At 32.8% G+C, this 14,814-nt stretch overlaps 2 protein-coding genes across 4 annotated transcripts in view; one reads left to right on the forward strand and one right to left on the reverse strand.

Moving 5' to 3' along the window:
• The first annotated feature begins 2,447 nt into the window (after positions 1 to 2,447).
• LOC130826752 (berberine bridge enzyme-like 3) lies at positions 2,448 to 5,110 on the forward strand. Its single transcript, XM_057692321.1, has 2 exons — positions 2,448 to 3,362; positions 4,237 to 5,110. Exons 1-2 carry the CDS (start codon positions 2,505 to 2,507, stop codon positions 4,957 to 4,959), a joined length of 1,581 nt encoding a protein of 526 aa, XP_057548304.1. The 5' UTR covers positions 2,448 to 2,504; the 3' UTR covers positions 4,960 to 5,110.
• Positions 5,111 to 5,255: 145 nt separating this feature from the next.
• Positions 5,256 to 14,814, reverse strand: part of LOC130826753 (3-hydroxyisobutyryl-CoA hydrolase-like protein 1, mitochondrial) — a 10,120-nt gene continuing 561 nt past the window's right edge. Inside the window, exons 1-13 of one of the 3 annotated variants that reach the window (XM_057692324.1) lie at positions 12,937 to 12,953; positions 12,780 to 12,838; positions 12,601 to 12,673; positions 12,234 to 12,313; positions 11,468 to 11,551; positions 10,088 to 10,172; positions 8,695 to 8,780; positions 8,488 to 8,606; positions 7,517 to 7,577; positions 6,404 to 6,502; positions 6,207 to 6,308; positions 6,087 to 6,128; positions 5,256 to 5,785 (exon numbers count right to left, since the gene is read on the reverse strand). In XM_057692324.1, the coding sequence (XP_057548307.1) occupies positions 5,666 to 5,785; positions 6,087 to 6,128; positions 6,207 to 6,308; positions 6,404 to 6,502; positions 7,517 to 7,577; positions 8,488 to 8,606; positions 8,695 to 8,780; positions 10,088 to 10,172; positions 11,468 to 11,551; positions 12,234 to 12,313; positions 12,601 to 12,616 (894 nt within the window). In that variant the 5' untranslated portion in view covers positions 12,617 to 12,673; positions 12,780 to 12,838; positions 12,937 to 12,953 and the 3' untranslated portion in view covers positions 5,256 to 5,665. Of the gene's footprint in view, positions 5,786 to 6,086; positions 6,129 to 6,206; positions 6,309 to 6,403; positions 6,503 to 7,516; positions 7,578 to 8,473; positions 8,607 to 8,694; positions 8,781 to 10,087; positions 10,173 to 11,467; positions 11,552 to 12,233; positions 12,314 to 12,600; positions 12,674 to 12,779; positions 12,844 to 12,936; positions 13,006 to 14,814 lie in introns of those variants that run through there. The other 2 variants (XM_057692323.1, XM_057692322.1) reach the window with 2 other exon arrangements.

Raw genomic sequence — 14,814 nt, forward strand, 5'->3', positions numbered from 1 at the left:
TTAGTCCGGTGCAAATGATGTACGCGACATGTATTTATAATGGTAGAATGGAGGTTGAATGGTGAATTAATGTGGGAATCATGGGTATGATGGGTGAGTGGTAGGTTATGATGAGTAGTGGGTAGTTATTTTAAGAAGTTATTGAACCGAGCGGGGTGGTTAAGGTTTGACTAAATAAATTACGGGTTTATTTATTTGACCCCATAACATATATATATATATATATATATATATATATATATATATATATATATATATATATATATATATATATATATATATATATATATATATATATATATATATATATATATATATATATATATATATATATATATATATATATATATATATATATAAAAGAAAGGAGAGGTAATACGCCTCATTCATGGATCAAAGTATGAAGTTTAAGTGAGAGTTTATGTTGTGTCAAGTATAGGAATCAAATATGTATGTATATGATGAATGACAATAATAAATGAATACAAAATAATAGCGACAAAGATTTTAAGGTAATTCACCAATCTTGGGTTACATCCACCATCTTGTCCAGAATTAATATTAATGCGTTTAAATGAGAAATACAAAATTTGAAGGAATTACATTAATGTATTGGTGTGGAAAGAGAGGAGCTAATTAGGGAGTATACACAAGCAAGAAGATTGCTGTTAATATATGAGACTTTGGTGCAAGTATTAAAGGACTTAAGACTAGTGTATTTATAGTGGTACATAGTGGGAAATGGGGCAGCAAGATAAGCTAACAGATGGCAGTCAGCAAATCACGTGAAGCATCCGGAGGGCTTCGCTCGACCCTCTGCTCGAGTCACCCAGGTCGTGCAGCAGGGGCAGCAGCTTCTGTTGCATGGCTTTTCTCTTTCATGAAATTCAGGGTCTCCGATGCTACGTATATTAATCTTAGGACTGAAACTTTGCACTGCCAACTCTTTATACGTCAAGCTAATACTTTCAAAAGTACAATGTACTATTAATTCCCATACAAACTAAATCATGAATATGTGATGGGTCCTCTTCTAACTTACACTAACTAGAAGTGATTAATTACCTTAATTATGTTTTAATTACTTGAGAACCACTCTTATGTGAGAACCATGAGAATAAATCTGTCTGACAAAAAAATATTACTTTTTTACTATAAAGGTGTTACTATTAGGAAAAAAAGTTTTACTTTAACAAAAAAATTCTGAAAAAATCACAAAAAGGTGTTACTTTTAACATAAAAAGGTGTTACTTTTCGGAAAAAACGTGTTGCTTTGTATTATATTTGTTTCTTCGAAATTTTTTTTTCTGAAAGTAACACGTTTTTGCTAAATGGTACCAAATTTTTCTTAAAACAAAAGTAATATTTTTTGTCTAAAAATAACACATTTTATGTAAAAATGTGTTACATTTTTATCAGGCTGATTGATTGTAACGATTTTCATATAAATTTAAATCTCACTGAAACTTGAATATATATATATATATATATATATATATATATATATATATATATATATATATATATATATATATATATATATATATATAAAATCTTGCATTCATTCATTATGTGGTTATAAATAGTTTATATCAATCATTAGATTTATTTGAATGGAAATATTATTTTAATTTGATAACGATAGTATAAAATTGTATTTTTATTTGAAACTTGTATTTGTATATAATTTCATATAAACAAACTACCGTGGATTTTATCGCTATTAATATAATTATTAATTTAATGTGTTATGTTACAATAGGAATGTTACAAACATGTTATATAACTAAACAAACAAACGAAGCTAAAAATAGGAAACAAACTCAAAATAAAGTGCAAATTAAATGATATGTTAGTTTATGAAAAGCTTTCTTGTATATAGCATTATTAATTTTAGTGCATGTGTTATTATTCTTGTCATATAGGAGTGTTTTAAAATCATATATGCTCGCAACTTACTCGAGATACTTCACCTTTTAAAAATTAAAAAGGTTAATAATATTGAATTGAACTTAATTACACATAATTTTTTTATTTATTAAACTGGACTCATTTGGATTAAGTGTAAATATTTAGTAACCAAATAAAATCAAACAAAAATCCTTCTCACCCTTCTCATTTTAAAATCCTTCTTATTTGATCCCATATATATATATATATATATATATATATATATATATATATATATATATATTTATATTTATATATATATATTTATATATATATATATATATATATTTGTGGCAATGATGATGTATTAGTGCGGTAATTGGACTGTGCGCATAATCTTACTAAGACCCGTCCCCGGCCATGCATTCCCTATGTGACATTTCAAACACGCTACATTTATTTAGCAGTCCCATTTGACTAATCCATCCAAAGATGTCATAAGTTTCGTCCCTATTGAGTATTATCTTCCTATCTTCCTTATCAAAATTTCTATAAATAAACACGTCTCAAATAAAACTTTTTAAAAACACCCAAATTAATAATCAAAGCAAAAAATGAACGTCTCAAAAACAATTTTATTTTCATTATTTTTCTTATTTTTTGTTATTGATGCAAATGCATCGATTACCAATTTCCTTCAATGTCTTCCTTCACGCTCAACCTCGCCACACCCGATTACTAATTCCACGTACACTCCATCAAATGCATCTTTTTCGACAATTCTTCAAAATTACATAAGAGATAGTAGATTTAACACTTCCACAACCATGAAACCTCTAGCCATAATCACAGCCTTGGACGTGTCACACGTCCAAGCAACTGTTTTATGTGCAAAAGTCAATAACGTACAAATTAGAATCAGAAGTGGAGGGCATGATTTTGAAGGTCTTTCGTATGTCGCAAAAGATCCTTTCGTTATCCTAGATATGTTCAATCTTCGAGCTATCGATATCGATATCCCTAATGAGGTTGCTTCCATTCAGGCCGGAGCTACTCTAGGTGAACTTTACTATAAAATTGCCCAAAAAAGTAAGGTACATGCCTTTCCTGCAGGGGTATGCTTGACTCTTGGTGTTGGAGGACATTTTAGTGGGGGTGGTTATGGGAACATGCTTAGACAGCATGGTTTATCAATTGATAATATAATCGATGCACAAGTTGTTGATGCAAATGGTAGAATCCTTAATCGTCAAAGCATGGGTGAGGATTTGTTTTGGGCAATTAGAGGTGGTGGAGGTGCAAGTTTTTGTGTTATTATATCGTGGAAAATTAAATTAGTACGTGTTTCAAATATAGTGACAGTTTTTAATGTTCCAAAAACATTGGAACAAGGTGCAACAGATATGGTTGTACAATGGCAACAAGTGGCTACTACAATTGATAAAAAGCTTTTTATAAGAGTTCAACCACAGGTAATTATTTTTAACTTTTAAAATCTTATAGGTTGAAATTTAAGAGGTTTTAATTTATACAAGTTAAAAATAAAAAAATAAATAAAAATATTAGGAGTTGGCAAACTTTAGGTCGGGATGTAGGTAATTTTAATTGTTGAAAGTCATTAAATAACGATTGTGTTTTGTCACGTTTGAATCTTTTTTACTTATCATTGCTCATAAACAATTTCACAAATGTATTTTAACCTAGAATCTTAACAATCAAGGGTCTTTAAAAACAATAATAATAATTCGACAAAAGCAAAAGAAATTGGAGTGGCCATGCCACTAAATGGTATATATTCAATCTTTTCTATAAGTTTCTTAAGAAGTTCGATATAATTTATGTTCATTGTGGTGTCTAAACCTATCAAAGGGTCAGTCTTATGAGTTCAAATTAACAAGTCATAAAATTATTATTATTTTATCCCTATTTCTACAAAACAATTAAATACTATATAATTTTCGTCTTTAAAATTTTATTAGTTTTTGCTTATTGTATAGGGTTGAACTTAAAAGCAAGTAGTATTGATTATGAACTTCGACATACATAATAAAAATAAGTGAAAAAATAGTAATTTATTACTCAAAAATATTGATGTTAAAATCTAAAATTCACCGAATATTTTAAAAAAAAATCAGGTGATTAGATCGATGTCGGTCAATTGTCGGACCAGGTCAAATTTTGACGGGTCAAGTGGTGCCTAGGCACACCCAAACCCCAAAGTGGATCGGCCAGTAGTTTCATTTCATTGCTTTGAAACATCTCCCATCCTGCATCCTTTAGAGTTTCCAAGACTCAACCTACACAATCTATTAGTCCAAATTCTCAATCTTGAACATTTCTGAACAGGTAATTCAACAAGGAGGGAGCAAGACTGTACAAGTTTCGTTCATCGGGTTATACTTAGGTCGCGCCAATGCCCTTTTACCATTGATAAACAAGAGCTTTCCACGGCTAGGCTTACAACCAAAAGATTGCTCAGAAATGCCATGGATACAAACCACCTTATATTGGAATGCCTACCCAACAGGCACTCCCTTAGAGCTATTATTGCAAAGAACACCAACCGGTCAACACTCGTACGCTAAACACAAGTCTGATTACGTAAAAACACCAATCCCAAAAACCGGACTAGAAACAATATGGAATAAGATGATCGAACTACAAACGAAAGCAAATAACATTTTTTTGATGCAATGGAATCCTTACGGTGGCAGAATGAGCGAGATTCCAGCAAATGCAACGACGTTTCCTCATCGAGCGGGAAATTTGTTTAAGATGCAATACATAACAATTTGGCAAGAAGATGGTGTGGATGCTATAAATAGAAATATTGAAGTTACAAGAGAACTTTATGAGACATTTGCACCATTTGTGTCTAAGAATCCAAGGGAAGCATTCTTGAATTATAGGGATATTGATGTTGGGACTAATGCAAATGGGAATTTGGGTTTTGCTTCTGATTTTTTTAAAGATAATGTCAAGAGATTGCTTCAAGTTAAGGCTAAAGTTGATCCGAGTAATTTCTTTAGGTATGAACAGAGTATTCCGGTTTTTGCTAAGAAATTATGATCGAGCTAGGTCAATTGATTTTTTTTTTTATTGATTTTTAGCATATAATGTAATAAATAATGTTTTTTCATTGTTTTTCATTCCTAATGTTTGACTAAAAACATAAACTTGAAGCCTTTGACCTAGTGTTAGTGGCTGATTGGTCGTTGTATTTCTACAGTCTTATAATATATATATATATATATTGATTGATTGATTTAACTAAAAATATCAAACTTTTATTAATTATTATATAAATCAAATTTTGAAGTAAATGTAAAAATACTTGAGAACTTTCAGTACAATCGTTCTGTATTGTAATTTGGAAGGAGGCAATTGATGATGAGATGTAGTCCATCCATCATCATAAGGATACCACTTGAATTCTTAACTGGCATGGTGACATACGGATAAAATTACAATTCTTAAAATTTTCATCATAAAAGCATTTTTCTCTCTGTAGACTTGAACTCTACATCTCAAACATTTACACTTTAATCTCAATACATAGTGCTATCCGTGAGATGGCCCATACAAACGACTCAATAGCAAAAAAAAACATAACAGATTACTGTAATTTATTGTCATTGATGCATTTTTATTATAATTCACCAACATGAAGGTTCTATGTTGATCTACAAATTTTCATTTTGCAAGTTGCAGTACCATACACCATAGTCATAGAACTTACGGTAACATAACCATCCAAATAGTTGTGTTGAATTTGCTACAAGAAAGCTTCCCGTTGCTTGGTTGGTAACTCTAGTTCTGGTTCGGAGACACTAAGAGGGGAAAAGTATTCATCCACCATATCCTCAGAGACTCTATCCAAGCTTGGTGGGTCCCACTGCAAATCAGCAAAATATTCTATTTGGTGAACTTTTAAACATAATGAGTCTGTTTGACAAATGACTGTTGGTTAGAATTGATTGGTTTACCCAGGTAGAAATATTGATTGATTTGCTAGTTGTTAATATCTATTTAAGTCAATTGATAAAGAGATATTTGGTAAACGTTAGTTGTTGATTGTTGGTTGTCATTCTTCATTGAAAAACAATAATCCAGAGAGCAAGCACAAAGAAAAAAATCGTATTAATGAATACAAAGGAAAATTTAAGAAATGGGGTCGAAGATTATGTTAGAAGTACCTTTGGTGAGAAGTCCCTATCCACCATTCGTGCACGTACACCCTGTAAGCATGCCAAGAACACAATGAGAGACCATTTAGGTGATAAACAATAAACAAGCAAATGTTGGAACATTCGTACCTCCTGGAAGTCCTTTGAAACCTTTCCAGAGATTCCCTGGAGTGACATCCGGTACTCACGAGCCAGACACTGGTCAAAAGTCTGATATCTACCTTCCCGGATCTGGTGGATTAAGTTTACATTGTTTGAAAAATAGACACTATGTAAACAAGATTTCATTGGAGAAAATAAAGGGGTTGAGGGTGGATGAAACTCACTGATCTCAAGGAAACCTTTAGGCTCAATGGAGACACTTCCCGTAACCTTTTCAAAGTGGAGGCACACCAGGCATGATCTGTTTTAGTTGCCTCGTCTTCCTGAAAGTGTAAAAAAGAGAATCCCATTCCAATGCAAGATAAAGGAAACATTTTCTCATCAGACAAGATAAGGTACTTTCTACAATGCTAACACTATGTTTGAATAAGAATTCAGGAGGGAATGCGATGGGAGGGAATAGATAGGATGGGGAAGGAATGATAAGAAAAGTTTCTCTTGTTTGTTTAAGAGGAAAAGAAATAGATAGGAAGAAAAAAAAATCATTTTCCTTTTAAATCGTTGCTCTTTTAGCGAGATTTAGTCTTAAACAAAATTAAGGAACTAATCCCTTCTATTCAAATTTTCTACCAACACATTTGTTATACAAATGCAATCCATCCATTTTCCTTTTCTTTCTTTCCCTCCATTTCCTCCTAGTCAAACATAGTGTAAAGAAAAAGTGAAAATATTAAGCATCAACTAAACATAAACCTGCGATTTGTGGTTTCCCAAGTTATTATAAAGGAAACTGAAGCTTTGGGAGTAATAAACAAGGGCAGAATAAAAATTGATAAAATTTTGAAGACCCTATGCGAAACTTTTATGGAGGCCCTTAATATTTAACTCATGGAAGGTAAAGAGAGATTAGATGACAAGATGATTTGATAAAAGGTAATTGATTCTCAACTTAAATGTTGGGAGAAAAGATGTATTGATGAACATAAATTCTTGTGCCGACCCATTATATATTTTTTAAAATATTGTAAGTAGACATTAAGAATGATGTAAGTAGATGTTTAAGATATAGAAAGTAGTCATTAAGGATACAGTAAGTAAGCATTAAGGATAATGTAAGTAGGTATTAATTTTTTACCAACTCATATTCTAAAACATTGTTATATAATAGGCAACTTTTGATATTTGAGGCCCTGTGCGGCCAGGCATCCCGAACGCCCTCAAAACTGCCCATGGTAATAAAAAGGCACCAAAGTGGCTCTAAAACTCTAATACAAGAGCCTAAAGGATGATCAGGTCTCTCTATTTTACTGGCAAAGAAAGTAAGAGAATAGAAGTACCAGCGAATCAATTATCTCCTCAACTGTGTCATGTCCGAAACATTTGTTGAGTGTCTTCTGCCTGGTGAAGTATATTAAGTAAGATGCACATAAACATGAATAATGAAGAACGGAAAGCGTATTTAATGCAGTATGTCAATCCAGGTTTAAGCATACAAATTTTTCTAAACAAAAAACTAGTTCAAGAAGCTCATGAACAAGTGAGAGCACTATTATTCTGCTAAGTGTCTGCATCATAGCCCATAGGACTATAAAAACATCTACCTGTTAAGAGATGATCGCGTGAGCTATGGATTCATCAAAAACAACAATGACCGAGCCTTAATCCCAAATTAGTGCTCAACATATGCAAACTATGTATTGATATAAAGACATGGTTTAGAATATCAAACCCTCACCAGCCCCCTCCACTATAATTCAATGTCTGAGTCACTGATGAAAAGAAAAGATAAGAACTCTATCAGAAACCATAATATACTGTTATCAAGAACGTCGCATCATCAAAAAATAATATGCCTTAAACTCAAGGATGGTTGAATCCGTCAAAAAAATTATGAGCAAATGGAAAGTTTTCTGCAGCTAAGGAGAAGTGCTTGATATTTCCATTGTTAAACAATTAAATAAGGGGACACAAAAAGTAAACCAGCATAGAATCTGAAGATCCAGAAGTCTTAAAAATTTTTTAAAAATTATATAGTCCATTCAAAGTTGTTACCCATCTCTGAATAGAGATAAAAACATATTTATCCATAGAACTCCTAATTCTCATCACCCAGGAAAAACTCCAGTACTACTGCAGTCTTCATTTCTTCTCTTTGTTACTTGGGAATATTTAATTCATATAGCAGAAAAATAGAATACAAGCTAATAGCAGAGGAACACCATGAGAATCCAAAGTGCTTACAAAAATATGTTTCTTAACCATATAGAATGCTAAAAGTCATGTTTAGAACTCACAGAGTGAAGCAAACCTGTGAAGTACGCTCATATTATCAGGAGAAACAATGTCAGAAAACTGTTGAAGGGACTTCTCAATAGCAGAAAAATCATCAGTGACAAGACTGCCTAAATGTTCTTCTATATGTGGTAGCTTCAGTCAAATTCAAAAGAAAATAGTAAATATTTCAACACTGACAGGAAGAAAACATTGGTGTTAAATGAATTTTGAAAGAACAGACAGTGCTAAGTGAATAATGTGTTGCAAGCCCACAAGCAAGCATTTCAGCACCACTGATCGATTCGCTTGTCAAGGCCAAGTACTCTCCTAACAAACAGAAAAAATAATCTCATTACTTAACAAGGATATAAATTGAAAATCTACTTGAGCAAGAAACAATTAACACTGATGAGTATAAATAGATTATGTAGATCACATCTCTCCAACAAAGGTTCATTTTTATGTTAAGGAGGCAAACCAGTATAAATAGATTTTGTGCAGAAGAAACTTTTAGCAGGACTATCTTTTAATACTATAAATCAGAAATGCACACAACTCATGCGAAAATCTGGCTCTTTAACGGAAAACTGAGACAAACTTTCTAATCAAGACCCTCAGGAAAAATACTTAACTAGAATAGACGAGCAACCCAATACACATAACACCAGTTCCTAAATAGTCCATCAATATGGCAGTTGAAAATGGTTTTTGTTGACCGTAACTCGTTTAAATTACAATCAACCAGCTTAAACCTTAGCCATCAACAGCTGCTCATTTGTTTTGACTCTCCCTTGTTGAGAACATGTCCGGCATATCGGAGGCCAGAAGTTCCATCAGTCCATCTCCTACTCCAGCTTAACAAAAATTTCCAAAATCTCTGCCTAAATTTGCTAAAAGATTGGTTCAGCAGAATGAGAAAGAGTCGAGTCCTCATCAATGGCAACGGCCAGCAAGTCTAAAGATGACATGCCAGAAAATGTTGTTCCAACAGAGGTTGATGAAAGACCAAGAAAAGAAAGAGCACAAGAGGAGAGGAGGGAGGAATCAAGTATCCTTATTCTTGGAAATTTTATATAGCTTCAGCCTCACATACTTGGCTTGCATACTCCTTTATGGAGTTGAAGCCAGCTAAGTAATATGGGATGTTCAGTTCTGAAAAGTGCAAGATAGAAAAGCCTAGGATAATTCGAAAGCAATATGATCCTACTACACAAAGAATTTGAACAATAAATACTAACACAGATCCAAATCAAAAAAAGAAAAGATGAAACCAGATGCACAGACAATTGGACAATACAACGCATTAGCTGAAATAATGAAAGTAGTAAGCCAATTACTTATTACGAAAACTCCAAGATGACTGATAACTATCAAAAGCAATAACACATTGGCAAATAAACTTAAAACGAACAACTACTCAGAACATTCCAATTTTCCTTTACTCAAGCAAGTTCTTGGTAGAATCGCAATGACAATCGTGAATTTTTTAAGAAGTACCCTAAAGAGAAGATCAGACGAGCACACATTTAAGAGAAGATAAAAGGAAAAATACATTGAGCCGGGGCAGATACAATTGCAGCAAATGCAAAATTTACAGGTATATTGTAGAATGTTGTATATTTGGTTGAGCTTACCTATATGCCCAGGTAAATGTGAAAGATAAAAAGAGGCCCCAGCATCAGGATGAAAACCAATCATAGTTTCTGGGGTGGCAAAAACCTGAAATTAACAATAAGGAAGCACACAAAAATCTGGAGTCAATATACTTTGAGAATATGAACCAAAGCACACATCATTACCATGAGAATATGCGGAAAACTTCTCTTCAATTCTAAGCAAGTTAATTAGAACCATCTAAGTACATTTGCACTATAGAATCTAACTACAAAAACAAAAAGTGTGCATAAGATTGTTCCAAGTTCTAACCAAAGGGGAATTACGCTTATGAGGCACACCATAAAGTTGGGAAGAATGCTTGGAATCACATCTAGTACAAAGATTCCAGAAAACTGATTTGAGTCTGTGTGAGGACGATCTACATAGATATTATCCATCAGATAAAGCAACAAATGCAGGACTATGGGCTAAAAAAAAAAGATCAGCATGTGATTGGTATTAATCTTGATAAAATGTACGACAACGCACACGGAAAATACTTTCGTGGGTAAAAACAAAAAAGGTGTGCCATGAAATATCAAGTATAGTCCAAGATAAGTTATTTAAAAAAGAAAACCTCTGTTGGAACTTGGAACAGGTCACAAGTGAATAACAATTTCTTAATCACTATATATGAACAAATGGAATCTGCATAAGCATATGACAATTGACCAAAATAAGAGAGAAGTTAGAACTCTAAGGAGTTTAGAAGAGAAAAATTTAGAACAGGAGTGATGAATGACATGAAAAATTGGGACATACCGAAGCGAAAGACAGCACAAATAAGAATGAATAGAGAACAATATAAGTAGATGATCATTATAATTGATTATGGTAGTTATGGATTAGCATTGGATATCCTTATTAGTAGTAGATAAGGACGACTAATCTTTGTTAGCAACAATTTTTCAATTTGTTGGGATTCATGTAACCGACTTCATATTGTTGAAATTAAGGCTTTAGCATTGTTCTTGTTGTTATGATCTATTTACATTGCTTTTTAAGTTTCAATATTCAACTAGTCCACCAAAGAAAAGGGTGAAACTAAAAACAAATGAGAAATAGGTTGCAAAGATCTTTCCTTTTGGTTTCTTCTTCACCATTGTTGTTGTTATGATCTATTTACATTGCTTTTTAAGCTTCGATATTCAACTAGTCCACCAACGAAAAGGGTGAAGCTAAAAACAAATGAGAAATAGGTTGCAAAGATCTTTCCTTTTGGTTTCTTCTTCACCCTCCCCCCTATTCATTCTATACGAAAAACGTAAAGTCAAATACAACAAAAATAATAATGTACAATACGGGACTAAAAGGTCCAAAAGAATAAGTATGCATGTAATAGCAAGGAAAATACTCACAGTTTTGTCAGTTGCAACGCGAAATGTCCCAGGAATTGAAACACCTCCTCCACCTCCCATTGTAATGCCATTTAGAAGGGCCACCTGCATGGGGATTACAAGAAGCAATAAAATAAACCATGAAGCACTATATAAGCTACCTAAATCTTTGTCCACATTATGAATTACATCAATCACTAATTCATGGATTAAACATCCAAGATAAAAGGGTGTAGTACTTAGCTAGTCCAAGTAAAGAAAAACATCTTCGTATCTCATTCAATATTGATGATGAACATAGATGACATTATTATAATTGTGTAACACCAAGCCACTTGCGGATTGACCTATTCACTTGGCCTTACTATGGAATAGCATTACTTAGGTAACTTGATGGTCTTGCAATAACTTGAAATGTTACAAGCCAATAGTTATATCTTTCTCAACAAAAACAAAAACAAAAAAAAAAAAAAAAAAAAAAGAAGAAGAAAAAAGCAATTATATCAGTTGGATCCATTTCTATAACATATTGGATGATATTATATGTTTACCAAGTGATTGTAATTCTCATTACCAAGTGATTGTAATTCTCAAAAGTCACCTTAAGTTTAAACAGCATGCAAAGTGTTTTCAGCTGAAGAAACAAGTATAGCAGAATTTCTTATTTATTTGTAACTGAAATGCAAGCACACAAAACTATTTGTCTATAAACTATAAAGATATCTTTCTCCACAACATCTGAGGTAATCAATCGAGTAAAAGAGTAAATTCATAGTACAGGACTCACGTGTGGCTTCAAATATGTGCCAAGCATGTAAATAAACGTATATAAAGTCCTAAAAAGCTCTTTACAATCTTCTATTTTCCCTGCATAGCAAGAAAGATGCTTAATCAACAAGGTGAATAAAATAGTAAAGTAAACTATAATTTTTTGGAAAAAAAAACTTTTTTCCTCAAGCGTTAAATGATTAAAGCATACATTGGCAAAATACAAATGAAAAAAGGAGAAAGAAAAAGGTAAAGAGAAAAAAAGCGGGATGGCAGATGGGGGTGAGTGTAAGGCCCATAGAAAAGTTGAAGAAAACTCATTCAAAAAAGGGAAATTATATTTTAAAATGGGATGGGAAGACAATAAATTATGAACACCAACTCACTTGAAATAACAAACATAAGGGTTGCAAACTGCAAGCATTCCAGCACAATAGCTCGTATGGAGGGAACAAATATCTAAAAATAAAACCACGCATAAAGTTGCTAAACTAAGACGCATTCATTACATTGGCAAAGTATTATCATCTATCTATTAAACGGTGTCCAGCAAAAAAATACAAACCTTCGCTGATTTGGTGATATAAAGTAACAATATCTCCACCAGCACAAAATGCCTTGCCACTGCCCTTCCAATATAAAAATAGCATGGGACATCAGACATTAAACCATCATTACTCAAGCTGATTGAAGAGAGATCTAGACAAATAAGACAGAGTTACCTTCATCATCACAAAACCAACATTAGGATCATCTTCCCAACATTTGTAATACTTTTGTAGCATAGCACCCTACATTAAAAGAAAAACTACATCCATAAGCATACAATTTATAATCATTCTCACAAGCAACTTCAATTTGGAGACTACAGCAAAATTTGATAAGAAAAATTCCCCTTTTCCATACATCGCTTCGTCAAATGATATGCGTCTCTAATCTTTATCTCTACACCCTAACAAGAAATTTAGTCTTCTTTGTAAGATTACGAGTAAGAAAGAAAAACACTGCCTAGGGAGTGCCAACAAGAGAGCTGTAAATGTTAATGTTACCTAAAACTAATTCCCCACAATTGAATGGTGAACTTAAAAATCAATTAGATAACATTGGTTTATAGCTACGACTAATGAATGCTCAAGGAACTCGAATTATATACAACTAAGTTCTTTAATCTTTTGTATATTGTGCCTCATAACCACCTTTGAGGCAAATGGAGACATAACTCACATAAGCAGTACATGACTCCACAATATTACCTCTCTAAAAAGTACTATGAATTTGAGTCTGGGGAGAGAAGAAAGACAGCAAACCATAACCTTAGCAAAGGAGGTTGAGGCAAAATCCTTCGACTCAAGAAAGGCCTACAAATAAAACTAATAGCAAGACAAGACAAATAATAAGGCTCAAAAAATAAACCACAGAAAAAAAATGACAATCATAAAGCAACTATAATCATGATAGCGATAACTGATGGTCTTGGGCAAAAACTTGGCGTCTACAACTAGTTTTGTACCTAGTCAAGTGATAAAAAGGTGCAACTCACTCATGTTATTTTTAATTTGCTTCTCTCACTTTTCTGGGCCTACTACGACTTTTTAATCAACTATAGGTGCGTTGGTAGTCTTCCCTTTCACATGTCCAAATTATCTCAACCCACTTTTACACATCTTAGTAGAAATGGATGCAACTTCTATCCTCTCTTTCGATACCTAGTTTTAATCTTATCTATTTAGGTATCTACACATCCACCTTAACATTTGTTTCTCTATTACTTCCATCTTATGCTCATGAAGCTTTTTAACACCATCTCATATAAAAAGGTAGGTTGAACTGCAAATCAATAAAATTTACCTTTTAATCTAATTGAGAATCTCATTTCACAGAGTACCCTAGTATTCACTATTTAAGCCATCCGACTTGAATATGGTGCATTACATCTTCATCAATTTTCCCATTACTTTGAAATATTGATCCACTGATCCTAAGTAAAACTTGGTTGTCTGTGCAACACAATCTTCTCCAATGATCACCTTTGGTTCTCCCAAGTCCAACATGCTCTTCTCCACTAAAATTGCCTCGTAGATATTCTATTTTAGAACGACTTAGTGGAAATCTTCTCCAACGATCACCTTTGGTTCTCCTAACTTTGAATTACTAAATTCTGCTACAAGCAAAATATCACCGGCAAACACTTTCACGGATAAATTTAGTCTAACGCATCAAGTATTATGGAAAACAAAACAGGGATGGGTTGATCCCTAATGCAAATTAACCCCTACGAGAAAATGCTCAGTGATCCGTATAGTTGATTGAATGCTAGTCATGACTCCGTCATACATGTCTTGTATTGCCTTTATATATCTCCACGAAACTCCCTTGGGCATCGAGGCTATCCCATATTTAAGTATTAATAAACAAAAAACAATGAAAGTCACCACGTTTCATATTATTCCAATTTCCATCTAAAAAATAATTATGCATAAAGATCCACTCAATTCCTTGAATATCACTTTTCCGAACAAGCACTTTAACAATAACTGATTAAATATGCATTCTATAGATACTACTAATAATACTACTTGCAATCACCAATTCTTTTATTT

This window comes from Amaranthus tricolor, chromosome 11 (genome assembly GCF_026212465.1).
Source record: "Amaranthus tricolor cultivar Red isolate AtriRed21 chromosome 11, ASM2621246v1, whole genome shotgun sequence".
In the NCBI taxonomy this organism is placed as follows: Eukaryota; Viridiplantae; Streptophyta; class Magnoliopsida; order Caryophyllales; family Amaranthaceae; genus Amaranthus; species Amaranthus tricolor.

Bases quoted from the DNA above. Each gene is read 5' to 3' on its own strand.
- LOC130826752 (XM_057692321.1), top strand. From the start codon at position 2,505: ATGAACGTCTCAAAAACAATTTTATTTTCATTATTTTTCTTATTTTTT. The intron at 3,363-4,236 runs GTAATTATTTTT...ATTTCTGAACAG, and splicing joins TTATAAGAGTTCAACCACAG to GTAATTCAACAAGGAGGGAG.